At 36.2% G+C, this 14,950-nt stretch overlaps 1 protein-coding gene across 5 annotated transcripts in view; it reads left to right on the forward strand.

The window, feature by feature from the left end:
• The window catches only part of HMMR (hyaluronan mediated motility receptor), a 28,598-nt gene extending 16,251 nt beyond the window's left edge, over positions 1–12,347 (forward strand). The window contains exons 12-18 of one of the 5 annotated variants that reach the window (XR_002122592.1): positions 2,046–2,162; positions 4,175–4,321; positions 4,584–4,736; positions 4,823–4,922; positions 5,577–5,753; positions 9,658–10,312; positions 10,568–10,650. Coding sequence is in view for 4 of the 5 variants with exons in the window: in XM_019630945.1 (XP_019486490.1) it covers positions 2,046–2,162; positions 4,175–4,321; positions 4,584–4,736; positions 4,823–4,922; positions 5,577–5,753; positions 10,568–10,730; positions 11,310–11,329 (877 nt within the window). In the remaining variant the exon portion in view is untranslated. Of the gene's footprint in view, positions 1–2,045; positions 2,163–4,174; positions 4,322–4,583; positions 4,737–4,822; positions 4,923–5,576; positions 5,754–9,657; positions 10,731–11,309 lie in introns of those variants that run through there. The other 4 variants (XM_019630945.1, XM_019630944.1, XM_019630946.1 and 1 more) reach the window with 4 other exon arrangements.
• Positions 12,348–14,950: the final 2,603 nt, after the last annotated feature.

Here is a 14,950-nt window from a genome sequence, read left to right on the forward strand (position 1 = left end):
CTCCCTGAAACAGGTCATAAAACCCTCATGTGAGGGGTGCGTGCCCTCCACATCCTGGAGGAATCATGCTAGGGCTTCTTCTCCAGCTAGGTCTTATTTTCAGGAAAACATGTTAGGATGGACATACAAAAAAGTATGACAGCCAAAGTATGATAGTCAGAAACCATGCCCTTTCTTTATTTAAAAGGTTTAATTAAAGTGACTTTTAATTTTAAAATGACCAAAATTTTTGGTTCCTATAACTACTGTTATGTTTTCTAGAAATTACTGGAAATTAGCATTACAACGATAACAGATTTAGAAAAGTACCCAAAACTAAAAATGTCACCCTTTTATAAGATACATTTCTGTTTTTTCTCTATATGTACATCAGTGTACATAGTATAAGTTATGTCTTTAATTACCTTTTCTGAGGGAGCACCACAAGTACTTCAGAAGTAACAATCAAAAAGCAAAATAGGAAAACAGAACCAGAACTGGGACACATTCAAAGATAAGGAATTTATCATTAAAAGTAGAAAGACTGAGATCTCATGCTTTTTTTAAACTCTAGTTCCATATTGTTTTCATCACGTTATGTGTCCTCCACCACTTTTTCTTCAATTAAAATACCTAGGTTGGTTATTAGGCTCAAATTGCAAATAGAATAATTATATTGTTTGAATCCTGGGAATTTTATCACTAAACAATTGTCTAGCAAGGAACCATGGACTAGACATGAGATATATCTCAGAACTGTATATCCATCTCTTGTTGGATATTTTTTTTTATTAATCTCTTTTCGGCTTTCTTTTAGTGATTAGTGATAATGAAAAAGAACAACGAGGGTTTATATATGCCTGTTTTTTGAGTGCAGTACCGAAGTGTAATTAGGGGTATTGCTCTATACTGCAGTCAATCTCAGGGAACAGGCACTCTAAGAAACAGAGTAAATGATATCAGTTTCAGAAAGAAAGTTGAAACAGTCATTTATTCTAACTCAAAGAACTGGATCCAAAGGTCAGAAGATAAGGATTTTACTTCTAGGTCTATTAACTAGCTGTGTGATTATGAGCAAAACAATCTTAACCTTTAATTCCCTGTTTCATTAGATATAAAGGAGTTTTATGAGATACTTTCTATGGTCCCTTCCAGCCTGGGAATTTTATGCTTAAAAGAAAAACTAAGAGTTGAAAGTGATTCCCCTAGAGGGTAGGGGAGAGAATATTATTATTATAAACCCTTTAGTACTATTTGATTGCTTTTAGCTGTGATATGTATATTTTTTAAATCCTATATTCATTACAGAATGAATTTGACCAGCTGTTCATCTTGTCTCAGGGTCAAACTTAGTTTGTAGGTGAATAATGCTTTATAGTTTTTAGTTCTCAATGTTCTTTAAAGGATGTCTTAGAAGCGCATATGCTTATCTAAAAATATATATCACCATTTTGGTAATATATGCTATTTTTTAATCTTGAGACTTGTAGTATATATTTATAAAGATGACTTAAAAGCCATTCTGTCTATGCAAAATTATCTGCTAAATAAGTTGTTGAAGCTGAATAACAATTTATGTGAGTTGTTGACATAATCAAAATAAATTTACATAGTCCTGTAACACTTTTTCAAAAGAACTTTTAAAATGAACTGTCCTTAACTAAAACTTCATATTTCTTAAATGTCTGCATGCAGAGAATGAAACTTTATTCAGTCCAAGTGCGTTTAACTGGTGAGCCTTCACATTCTTTAGTCTTGGCTGCTGCTGTTAAGATTCCATTGGAGTCTTTTTATCCTATTTTCTTCCAAAAAAAAAAAAAAAGGTTCAGACTACCTACATAAATACATATGATACGAAAAGATAAGTTTAGAAATAGGTAAATAAGGATGAATACAAAAGTAAAATAAGAGCAGGGAAGATCAGATGAAGCCGTACATAAATAAGCATGCTCTCAGGTGTAGGCCATTCATGTAGACAGCGTCAGAAGCGAGTACAGTACTCATCTCTGTCTTAGGGTAATGATGTGTAGTTAGCAGCTTATCTTTTAATTGTTCCTTTTTCTTAGGAAAGAAGCTGAACTCCAGGAAAGTGATGCTGCTCACACACAGGCCACCCTGCTTTTGCAGGAAAGGTATAATAGCACGGTGCAAAATCTTGGAGACATTACTGCTCGATTTGAAAGGTATTTTTATTGGGAGACTGCACTCTAAGCATAGTAAAAGCAGGGATGGGTGTCTTCCTAGGGAAAATTGTGAACAAATCAATCACACAAATAAAATTATTGGTATCGCTTTAAATTCCATAATGACCAACCACAAATGGGCATTTAGTGTTACATGGTAGTCATATATATAGGAATTTACCTTTTATTTTAATGTAGTTAAATTTATAGATCTTTATGTGAACACTTTTGCATCTCATTAAAGAACTTCTTTCTAGCCCAAGAACATAAAGATATTCTTCTAGTTTTGTTCTAAAAGTTTCAAAGTTTGACGTTTCACTTTTTCACCTAGAACTGATTTCTGTGTGTGTAGTGATATAGGATCAAATTTATTTTTGTTTTTCCATGTGGATAATCAATTGCCTAGTGCCTATTTGTTGAGTAGTACCTTGTTTCCCCAGTGGCCTGTTCTTATATGTGATATATTGTAACATACACACACACACACACACACACACACACACACACACACACACACACTATTTATATGTATATATTATAATTTTTATATGTCAGAGCATAAATATAAATTATACACATTATATATACATACATATATAATTTTTAGTGATGCTGTCAACCCTGTAAAGGGATTTCCCTTCTTGCTACTTTGAAAAATAGTGCCTTCGGAGGTTTTTAGCCATTCTATGACTTCATTCACCATCAATATGCTAATAGAATTAAAATTTATTTCTTCAACCCTCACCTCTCCTTTCAGCTCTGTGCCCATATATCCAGCTGCCTACTTGACGTCTCAAAGTAGATATCTCAATATCACCTGGTATTAATCTATCTAAAACAACTCTTGATCTATCTCTTTCTATCTCTAGTCTCATTCTTTTTTTTATCCCAGTCAATAACATCTTCCCAAGGCCGGCTGAGTGGCTCAGTTGGTTAAGAGCTCACTCAAGAGTTCGAGCTCTGAGCAACAGCAGTTTGAGTCCCGGCCCGAGCTGATTAGCCGTTGATCTGCCAACAGGTGGCAGGATGGCTCAGCTAAAAAAAAAAATAATAACATCTTTCCAGCTTCTCATTCCATACATCTTATAGTCATCTTTAATTATATCCTCTCTCTTTCTCCCAACATCCACTCTGTTTCTGGTATTTTAAAATTCTGCCTCAAAAAAAGATCTCATGTCTTTCCATTGCCAACTCCTTAGTCCAAGCCTTCTTTACCACTCACCTGGACTGATAAATAATTGGCCCTCTAGTTAATTTTCCAGATTTGCTCTCCTGCCCCTTTCCCAATCCATTCTCCGCTTACCTTCGGAGTAGTCCACACACTTACTTAGAGACCTCAGGTAAACCCATTCCGCCCCACGGTGATGGCTGGCCTCTTGCGTATCTAGCTTCTGCTCCAGCCTCGTCTCTTAATGCACTGTGTTCTACATCCCTCTGAGCCTGTGTGCACCTGCTCCCTCTGAAATACTTTCCTCTGACTGCCTAGCTAAATCCTCCTTATCCATCATGTCTCAGCTTTTCATTATGAATTCCTCAGAAAGGCCTTTTCTGAATAACCAACCAAAATGTAGGGTCGCCTGTTCCATCAGCTTAAGGCGATCTATAGTTTTTCTTCATAACACCAGAAATTTAATTTTATACTTGTTTTTCCAATTTTTTTGCAAAAACCTAGACAGGCATTTCCCTATCTTCCCTTCAAGACCATAAACTCTGTGACAGTAAATTCAGAAGATTGTAGAATTTTTTGTTTCAGCATAATTTTCATGTTCAGTAGTTGTTGGTTTTTTTGTTTTTTTTTTCTTTATTTCTGTATGCATACTTCCTGCACATAGTAGGCACTTGATTCTTTTTTTCTTTGAATGAGCAGCATATGCCATATAAAATGTATAAATAGATACTAAGGTTTTGTTTGTTTTACTGAAAAGGTAACAAAGTACAAATTCATCAGCTGTGTATTTGTCATGCATACAATAGTTAGAAAAATCTTTTAACTTTTTTTTGTTTTTAATAAGCTATAAAGCATTAACAGCTAGTGAAATAGAAGATCTAAAGCTGGAGAACTTAACACTTAAGGAAAAAGTGGCCAAGGCTGAGAAAAATATAGAGGATGTTCAACATCAGATACTGGCAACTGAGAGCTCAAATCAAGAATACGCAAGGTATGCAGTGGAAATAAAACCTGCCCAAACTCGTGGCCTTAGAACCGTAATGGCAGCTTAATGTTGTTGAAAGCCAACTACTAAGGGACGCTGGGAATTGTAGTTCCGTGGCTTGCTTTGGGTGATCTTAAATTGCAAATTAAGAATTTACTCGGTTAAGTTAAAAAAGTACAATTCTTGAAGAAGTCTTAAGTTTAAAAAAATAAATAATAATTAAAATGGCTGTCAAATGTTTAGTGGATTCTTCTCTCTCAAACCCAAGGATGCTTCTAGATCTGCAGACCAAATCAGCACTTAAAGAAGCAGAAATTAAAGAAATCTCAGTTTCCTCTCTTAAAAAAATAACTGATTTGGAGAACCAACTCAAGCAACAAGGTGAAGACTTTAAGAAACAACTGGAAGAGGAAGAAGCAAGGTAATCTAGGCTTAGAACCTGAGTGCCACATACCTCAGTCATTTATTCTAAAACACTGTGTCTTTTCTTTTAATTTGCCCTTACAGAAAAGCTGCAAAGGAAAACTCAGAGGCAGACTTAACAGAGGAAACGAACAAGTGGCAACTCCTTTATGAAGAGCTATATAACAAAACAAAACCTTTTCAGGTTTGTCAATTAGGACTAAACTTACTTGTGTTTCTTTTAGGAATTCACTTTGTCCCGTCACAATCATGACAATAACTTGATTTTTGTAAAAGAGCGTTTTGTGGTGTATTTACAGTGCCAATTTAACTTCTTCTTGAAGAAGACTTACAAATTTTATTAAATTATTATGTGTACAGTTTTAATATTGCCTTTATAGGCTAAAAATATCTTCTAATAAGAGACTTAAAGTTAATAGCTTAGAAAGCTTTTTGACAATCTATGTCCATTTGTTGTAATTATTTTGTTATGATCTTTCAAGTGTATGTCATATTAATACAGTACCCTGATCTTAAAAGAGAAAAGATAATTGCTAATCTTGGCACTTGAGTAAGGGGACAGTATTGGTTATAATATGGTGGCCCAGTTGGCATACTAGGCTGGCCAGCTGGCCTTTTATCCTTCTTTCTTTCCCTGTTTTTATGATCTTTGAAATGAAAAACAGAAAGGTTTTTAAGAGAGCCTCAGAGAGAATTTATAGAGAGCCCTGAGAATGTTTCAGGATAACCTGTTTTTGTTCGTTTTTCCATTTTCTTTTACTTTTGTTTTCTTTATAGTTGATATAGGCAAGATTTAACAGCTTTAGGTCTTAACTTTGTATAAAAAAATATTTTTCAGCTACAACTGGATGCATTTGAAGCAGAGAAACAAGCTTTGTTGAATGAACATGGTGCAGCTCAGGAACAGCTAAATAAACTAAGAGATTCGTATGCCAAATTATTGGGTCATCAGAATCTAAAGCAGAAAATAAAGCATGTTGTGAAATTGAAAGATGAAAACAGCCAACTCAAATCGGTTTGTAAAGTAATAGTTCTATTGAAGATATTGGGGTGGGGTATTTTTTATTCCAACTATTTATATCATTTAAAATGGCAGTCTTTTGTATTAGAAAAAAGTAACAGTTTATAAAGGAAAAAATCCATCTGAGAATTAAGTGAGTTATTAATATTCTCAGGTTTTCCAAATACCTCAGTAGATTGAAAATTACTAGTGTGATTGGAAAAATTCATAAAACTTTAAACATCCATTTCTATTTGCATCCATTTCTATTAGCAAACTAGCATAGTCCTTGATATAAATAAATACCATAAAGATAAGCAGTGTCCAAAAATAGGCATTTAAAGTTTCTAACAGCTTTATGGAGGTATGTTTCACACACCGTACAATTTACCCATTTAAAGTGAACAACTCAATGATTTTTAGTATATTCACAGATAGATGCAAACCATCACCATAATCAATTTTGGAACATTTTTTATCATCTCAAAGCCCCTTACCCTTTAGCTATCATTTCCCTATCTCCTCATCCTCTCTTCCCACCAATAATCTACTTTCTGCCTTTATAAATGTCCCCATTGTGGACATTTCTTATTTGTAAAATCAAATAATAATATGTAGTCTTTTGTAACTGGCTTCTTTCAATTAGCATAATGTCTTCAAGGTTCATCGGTGTTGTGGCATGTATCAGTACTTAGTTCTTCTAAGATCTAATAATATTATGTGGATGAGTCACATTTTACTTATTCATTTGTTAGTTGATGGGCATTTGGGTTGTTTCCACCTTTGGACTACCATAAACATGTGCAAGTTTTTGTCTGGATATATGTTTTTGTTGCTTCGGGCTTATATCTAGGAGTGAAATTGCTGGGTCATGTGGTTACTGTCTAATCATTTGAGGAACTGTTGGACTGTTTTACAAAGCAGCTGTATATCATCTACCTTCCAGCAGCAATGTACGCGGGTTCCAACTTCTCTACATCTTTACCAACACTTGGTGTCTGTCTTTTTGAGTCTAGCCATCCTAGTGGATGTGAAATGATACCTAACTGTGGCTTTGACTTGCATTTCTCAAATGACTAATGTTGAACGTCTGCTCACATGATTATTGAACATTTGTTATCTTCCTGGTAGAAATGTCTGTTGAGATCTTTCACCCATTTTTTAATTGGATAATTTGTTTTTAATGAGTTGTGCGAGTTCTTTATATATTCTGTATACTGGTCCCTTATCAGAGGTATTAGTTGAAAATATTTTCACCCATTCTGTACATTGTCGTTTCACTTTCAGAATGATGTTCTTTGAAGCACAAAATTTGATTAAGTCTAATGTATCCGATTTTCCTTTGTTGCTTGTTCTTTGGTGTCTCACAACTCTTTGCCAAATCCAATGTCATGAAGATTTACCCGTGTGTTTCCTCCAAGAATTTTATGGTTTTAGCTCTCACATTTAGCCATTGATGCATTTTGAGTTAATTTTTGTTTACAATGTGAGGTAAGGTTCATTCTTTAACATGTGGGTACCTAGTTGTCCCCCCACCATTTGTTGAACTGCCTGTTCTTTACCCCAGTGAATGATCTTGGTATCTTTGTTGAAAATCAGTTGACCATATATGTAAGGGTTTATTTCTAGACTCTTCAATGTGTTCTGTTGACTTATATACCTATCCTTGTGCTACCACACTATCTTGGTTACTCTTGCTTTGTTTCATGTTTTGAAACCAGGAAGCATGAGTCATCCTACTTCGTTCTTTTTCAAGATTGTTTTAGCTCTTCGGGGCCCCTTGCAATTCCATATGAATTCTAGAATCAGCTTTTTAATTTCCACAAAGAAGTCACCTGAGATTCTGATGGGAATGAGGTTGAACCTGTGTATCAGTTTGGGGCATATTCCCATCTTAAGTATGTTAAGTCTTCTGATCTATAAACATGGGATGTTTTTTCCAATTATTTAGATCTTCACTTTTCTTTCAACAGCGTGGTATAGTTTTCAGTATGTTTTGCACATCTTTTGTTAAATTTATTCTTAAGTATTTTATCCTTTGGATGCTATTGTAAAGGAAATATTTTTCTTTATTTTTGGATGGTTCATTGCTAGTGTATAGAAATACTGTTGATTTTTTGTATATTGATCTATTCTGCAACCTTACTGAAGTTATTAGTTGTAATAATTTTTTAGTGGTTTCCTTAGCATTTTTCGTATACAAGATCACCTGTACATAGAGATTGTTTTACTTCTTTTCTAATCTAAATGTTTTTTATTTCTTTTTCTTGCCTAAGTTCCCTGGCTACAACCTTCAGTACAATGTTGAACAGAGGTGGTGTGAGTGAGACATCCTTGTTCTGTTCTTAATTTGGGGGAAAGCATTCAGACTTTCATAATTAAGCATGATTTTGCCTTTAGCAAGTGGAGGAAGTTTCCTTCTATTCCTAGTTTTTTAAGTGTTTTTATCATGAAAAGGGATTAAATTTTGTCAAATGCCTTTTCTATTTCTATTAAGGTGATCATTTTTTTTGGTTGTTGCTGTTTTTAAATTCTATTGATGTTATTTCTTACATTAATTGATTTTTGGATATTAAAGCAACATTGCATTCCTGATAAATTTCTCTTGGTCATGGTATATAATTGAATTTATATGTTGCTGGATCTGTTTTGCTAGTATTTGCTGGGGATTTTTAGATCTGTATTCCCAACAGGTACTGGCCTGTAGGTTCATGTAATATCTCTGTTTGGTTTCGGTAATATTGACCTAATAAAATGAGTTGGAAAAGGTTTTGTCCTTTCTGTTTTTTAGAATAGTTTGTGAATAATTGCTATTAATTCTTCATTGAATGCGTTGTGCCATCCTGACCGGGGCTTTTCTTTGTGGGTGTTTTTTGATTACTAATAAATATCTTCACTTCTTGTAAGTCTATTCAAATTAACTATTTCTTCTTGACATTTTCAGTAGTTTGTGTCTTTCTAGAATTTGTCCATTTCATTTACTTTATCTGGTTTGTTGTATACAATTATTCGTAGCATTTCTTTATAATCCTTATTTTGGTAAAATCAGTAGTACTGTCCCATCTTCATTTCTGATTCTAATTTAAGCCTTCTACCTTTTCTTTCTTTTTTTTTCTCCCCTTTAGCTCTGTGAACATATTTATAATGGCTACTTTAAAATATTTTTTGGATAAATCCAATATCTGATTACTCTCACAAGCAGTCTCCGCCCCCCCACACCCCGCTTTTTCCCAATGTGTAGGTCATGCTTTCTTGTTTATTTGCACACCTTGGAAAATGGGTATTTTCATATACCCATATAGATCATATACTGTAGCATCTCTGGGCGTTGCCCACTCCTTCCAGGTGTGCTGTTATTCTCTTGTTATTTGTTTCCTAAGTGGCTTCATTGTGTTGGTAAAGTCTTTTTCTCCTCTCTACCCCCGGTAGTATTGTGCCTCTGGTGCTGCTGCTTGGGGAGGCTCAGTGTTAGGTATGTCTGCAGCCCCCCTGGGATGACACTGGTTTGGGTAGGGCTGTCTTCCTCTCTTTCACTGACCACATGTTAAACTCCATTAGCTGCTGCATGACTTGTTGCTTATTGTTCTATTGTTTGCGACAACGCCTGGGAGCATACATTGCTGTATAAACAAATTCAGTCAAATTACGGCTCTTGTGTTGGAATTGTGGGTGAGGTCAGTGGTTGATTTTGTTCTGACTCTGGAAGGGCTCCTCCCAGCTGTCTTATTCTCCAGCGCTCTCCTACAAACTCCACGACCTACAGGTTAGCTGTATTTTGAACCACCTCCAATTCCCTTGTATCATTACTTAGAGCGCTCTTCTCTTGGGCGTGAGCTCCTCCCAGTGCTGTTGAAATGAAGTTAGTGCCTTTGGGAAGAAATGAGGAGCTATGTGTTTTACAGCCTGTTTTTACCTGCAGGTACAGTCTGAGGCAGGGCTCTGGAACTGGAGCTGGGGACGATGGCAAACTTTTCTCTGAGTGACACCTCTGCCCTAGGACCTGAGTGCTTCATGGACTTGGGGGAGAGGGGGTGGGGAGCACCCTGAGGTTCTCTCAGCTGGCCCCACCTGGCGTGGAACCATCACTTGAGGAGCCAGGGCAGGGATCATCAGGGTCTGAGCATTGTCACCACCCTGCACCCACGGTCAAGCCTCTGTTCCCCAGGAGAAAGGCTCCTCTACTTCTCAACCATGTTCTCACAGGTGCGGAGGGCCAGATGAGAAATGCCGATGTCCTGCTCTTCCTGACAGAAAACATCTCTGACAGGCTGCTGGGCAAAGAGGGAGCCCTGTGTCCCCCGCTGCAGAAGTTTGGTGGGGAGTTTCCACTTCCTGTAGCTGGGAGCGGGGCGAGAGGGAGCAGGCTTGGTTCAGATACCACAGACTTCTGCCTCTCTTACCACATCTTTATAGATTTGCTTGAATCGATGTTTCCTCATTGGCGATTTTGCCTCAGCATCAGTTTTGGAGGCTTTAAATGGTTGCCGTGTTCTGATTTTTAGTTTCACTAGGAAGCAGGTCAGCGGAGCTCCTCATGCTGTCTGTCATGCTGGAAGCTGATCTCGGCATTTAAGGTAGAGATGAACTTTTACCAGAAACATAGCTTGTACCTGGAGGGGCCAGAAGATTTAAATGACTCGTTACCTCCTTTGTCACCTCTGTTCCGAGTCATTTTGTCATTCATTGTCTTAAAGCCTGTATCTGGCAGTGATTTTTTTGCCATTTGGTGTGCTAGCTGAGCATGTTTAGAATTTGTCCATAGTACTGATAACACATTTCAGCAACATGATCTTAAGTAATTGTTCATTGTCTATGGCTTTCTGGCATAGGAGGTGTCAAAACTCCGCTCTCAGCTTTCTAAGACAAAACAAAGTGAGAGAAAACTTCAGGAGGAATTGAATCATGTGCTGGGTATCAAACACTTTGATCCTTCAAAGGCTTTTCTTCATGAAAGTAAAGAAAATTTTGCTCCCAAAACTCCATTAAAAGAAGGTAAGTAATAAACAAATGTATAAAAGTGTCACCTTCCTTCGGATTGGCTTTTATGATATTTAGTAAGTTGTCTGTTTTTATGAACTGTGAAAATTTGTTGAAAGTTTCTGACAGAAATGCTTTCCGAGATTTTTGTGTAAAATGCCCTTTCTTTCATCCTTGAAACTCTCTGTTTTCCATATGTCCAGATCCCACCCATCCTTCCAGCCCCGTTCAGACTCCATCTTGAAGCCTGGTCTGATTTTTTTGCTCCTACCCGCTCTGCACCAGAATTATTCTCTCTAACAGACCTTTAGCATTTTAACCTAAATGTCTAATTGGTAGTTTTGGAAAAGTAGATGTTCTCTTTCCTGACTGTGTGAATCTTTGTATTGTTGACAGGAAATCAAAACTGGTTGAAATAGGGAACGAAGAAATATAAATAAAATTGTTCTACAGAACGCAAACATTGCTTCATCTGCCTTACAGGCGATAGGAGATGCTTGTTTTTAGCTTATAATGACTGATGAATTCGTCTTAATTTAGAATACTGTTAATACTATTAACACTAATGATACCTTTTTTTAATAATCCTTCCAGGCAACACAAACTGCTATTGAGCTCCTGTGGAGTTTCAAGAATTATGCAAGTAAACATCTGAAAAACTGTTGAAGATTCTTTTATTCTTATTAGTTTTAGTGTTGTTGTTGCTGTTGTTATCGTTATGTTTGTAATGAATTTTTTAAAATGTATTTAATATGAACTTCCTATCCTTAGGTATCTGAATTCACCATTTCTACCAATGTCTTCCGACATTTTATTTTCTGTTTCAGTACTGCCTCCTCGATGTTCATTTTTATCACCTCATTCTAAACTTTCTACCTGGCTTTCCAGCTTTACAACTCATCCTATCAAATCAGCATTCTTTTTAAAGTCACTCACCCCCCTATTCTGAAACCTTAGGTGGTTTCAAGATTCTAGTCCCAGGCTTTGTAGGTTGAAACTGAAGGGCTTTTCTAATCTGAACCTGTTAAGCTAAGATAAAACACCTTGGCTTGCTCTCTCCTCTACTTTGATTCTCCTAATAATGTCCATTTTGTCCTACACATCATCCATTTATCCAGTTCAAGTAAGAAGTGAGGGCAGGCTTAATTCCACAGTAACCTCTTTATCTCGTATCAGAGTCACTGAGTTGGTCAGTAATTTGCAGATTCCTAGACTCCATCCCAGTCCTACTAAATTAAAACCTGGGCTTTGTCACAAAAAATCTGCATTTTAAACAAATTCCTCAGTTAACTCTTAGATACACTAAAAATCTGAGAAACTCTGCCCTTAACCTCTTTAGAGAATTTTTCTTATATTCCTTGGCATTGGCCTGACTACTGGGTGTTTGATTAGTATTTCTGTAATATGAAATAAAAACGACACATGAAGTCATTAACCCAATTGTTCAACTTGTATTATGTGAAGTTACATTAATGCTTCTATTTAAGATGTAGTTATTGTCTCTGCCCTCCCCTCCCCACCTTGTCACTAGAATTACAAACAGTAGTATACTATTTAAGAATGGTGATTATCCATCTAAAATGTCTGATTTACACAGTATGTTATAAGCCGCCTTTTTAATAATATTTTACCATTGATGGACCAACAGAGACTATTAGAATCAGAATAGCTTTTCATAATAAATTATTTTATTGGATCTTAATACACAGACGAATTCTTAAATATCATTATTTGAATTAAGTTCAGAGGAAATGTAGAAATTAAGAAACTTGTGTAATAAAACGAAATAGTTCAAGACTTCTGCTTTTAGTCAAGATGGAGTTACAGGGATTGGACTTATTGCTCCTCCTCCTACCCTAAACACACACGCGCACACACACCTAAAACTATGAAAAAACTAGACAAGATACACAAAAGAATGATTTTCAAGCTGTTAGATGTAAGACAAAGACAGCAGTCTCTGAGAGAGGGGAAAATTCAAGGTGAGTCCTACAATTGATCCCTATTTTACAGCCTTGAGAGAATCTCCAAACAATGATGTAGTGAAGGGAACTCAGGCAGCGTCAACCTAGCTACCTGAATTGAAAAGACAGAGCTGAGATCTGGGGAGTCCAACGTGGCTAGAATTTGCAGGACAGAGTACAAGAAAGGAAAAACTTGCACACACACAGAACTCTGGAGATATATATAGGGTCCCTGGAGTATTCACTACTTATGCAAATGAGGAAACTACCTGAAGCCTGGGAAAGAACCACCCCCCAAATTAGAAGTAACAATACTCAAAGCTCAGACAAGGCTAGAAATACTGCCTGTTTCCACCAGCCAAGCTGGAAAACCTCATGATTTATAGGGCATCGAATAGGATATACAGAAAGGTTTAGCCTCAGTATTGGGGAATACGTGCTTCCTTTTGTTGCACTTTATTGCACTTTGCAGATGTTGTATTTTTTTTTATAAATTGAAGGTTTGTGGCAGCCCCATGTCAAGCAAGTCTGTGGGCACCAAAAAGATTATGACTTGCTGAAACCTCAGATGATGGCTAGCAATTTTCAGCAATAAAATATTTTTTAATTAAGGTATGTACTTTTTTTTTACACACAATGCTATGACACACTTAATAGACTGGAGTACAGTGTAAACATAACTCTTCTATGCACTGGGAAGCCAAAAAAATTGTTTGACTTGCTTTATTGCAATATTTGCTTTATTATGGTGGTCTGGAACCGAACCCACAATATTGCTGAGGTATGCTTGTAATTAGTCCTATAGTGAGCACTGCTTGGTCCCACCTAACAAATCTTAAAAGGAAGACCCAAAATTATCAAATTGTTTCTAAGATACTTAATTACATCCCAGGTCAAAGCTCAAGAATATTTATAGGATTATAAAAACATCGAGCACTCCAACATTTACATTTCACAGTTTCTAACATCCAGTTGAAAGATTACCAGACATACAGAGAAGCAGGAAACATCACCCGTAACGAAGAAAACAATCAACCCAGAACTAAACAGAGCTTAGAATTAGCAGAGGACGTCTAAACAGTTATTCCATATATGCCAAAATTATAGAGAAGACATGCAACATTAAAAACAAAAAAAAATCCAAATCTAACTTGTAAAGATAAAAACTACACCATGAGGTGAAAAAAGTACTCTCGATGGGAGTAACAGTAGACTAGACATTGCAAAATGAAAGATTAGTGATGCTCATAGATTTCCATATGCATATTTGAGTCTAGCTGAGTTAATTTGTATAATATTGGGTCTTCTTCATAGATTTCTATATGCATATTTGAGTCTAGCTGAGTTAATTTGTATAATATTGGGTCTTGGAAAAGTCATGACGCATTTTTGCATAGAAAACATAAAAAAAATATGTCATGACTTTTCCGACTATCCAATAGTATCTTTCACACCAACCTGGGAGGTTAAGAGGAAGATCAGGTGTGGGGAACAAGATGATTGATTAATATGAAATTTACTTTTGGTTTCTTAGACCTCTGAGTTTCATATGCTAAGAGAAACATACAGGTAAAGATTCCTTTTAGGAATTTGGAATGGAGAAACTATAGCTTGGGTCAAGGCCATTCATGTGGGTGTCACAGTCACAGAAATGGGAACTGCTGGGATGGCCAAAGCAGAGGGTAGTTTACAAAAAGAGGGAAGGCCATAAAAAAGAAGAAACAAAACTTTTTTCTTGCCCTTGGGGTATCATAATCACTTAGAGCAGCGGTTCTCAACCTGTGGGTCGCAACACCTTTGGGGGTGGAACGACCCTTTCACAGGGGTCACTTAAGACCATCAGAAAACAAAAAGATATTTACAATTCATAACAGTAGCAAAATGACAGTTATAGAGTAGCAACGAAAATAATTTTATGGTTGGGGGGTCACCACAACATGAGGAACTGTATTAAGGGATCGCGGCATTAGGAAGGTTGAGAACTGCTGACTTAGAGGTATATTTCTCAGACTTGAATAATGTATGCATATCCCACCAAGGAAAAAGATCTTGATTTCTTAGATCTTGATGAGATTAGAAATTTATATATTTATACATTGCCCAATTAGTTCTTCACTCAGTATCAACTCAATGGTTAACACTGCCTCAATCTAGTATCCTGGAAATTGTTGACTGAGCCTCATATGCTGTTACTGTTTTAAAACTGAGGTATACATTACATACAATAATATAGACTGTGAACAGATCTTTTTTTTTTTTTTTTTTTTTTTT

The sequence above is a fragment of the Hipposideros armiger genome, unplaced genomic scaffold (genome assembly GCF_001890085.2).
Source record: "Hipposideros armiger isolate ML-2016 unplaced genomic scaffold, ASM189008v1 scaffold_966, whole genome shotgun sequence".
Classification (NCBI taxonomy): Eukaryota; Metazoa; Chordata; class Mammalia; order Chiroptera; family Hipposideridae; genus Hipposideros; species Hipposideros armiger.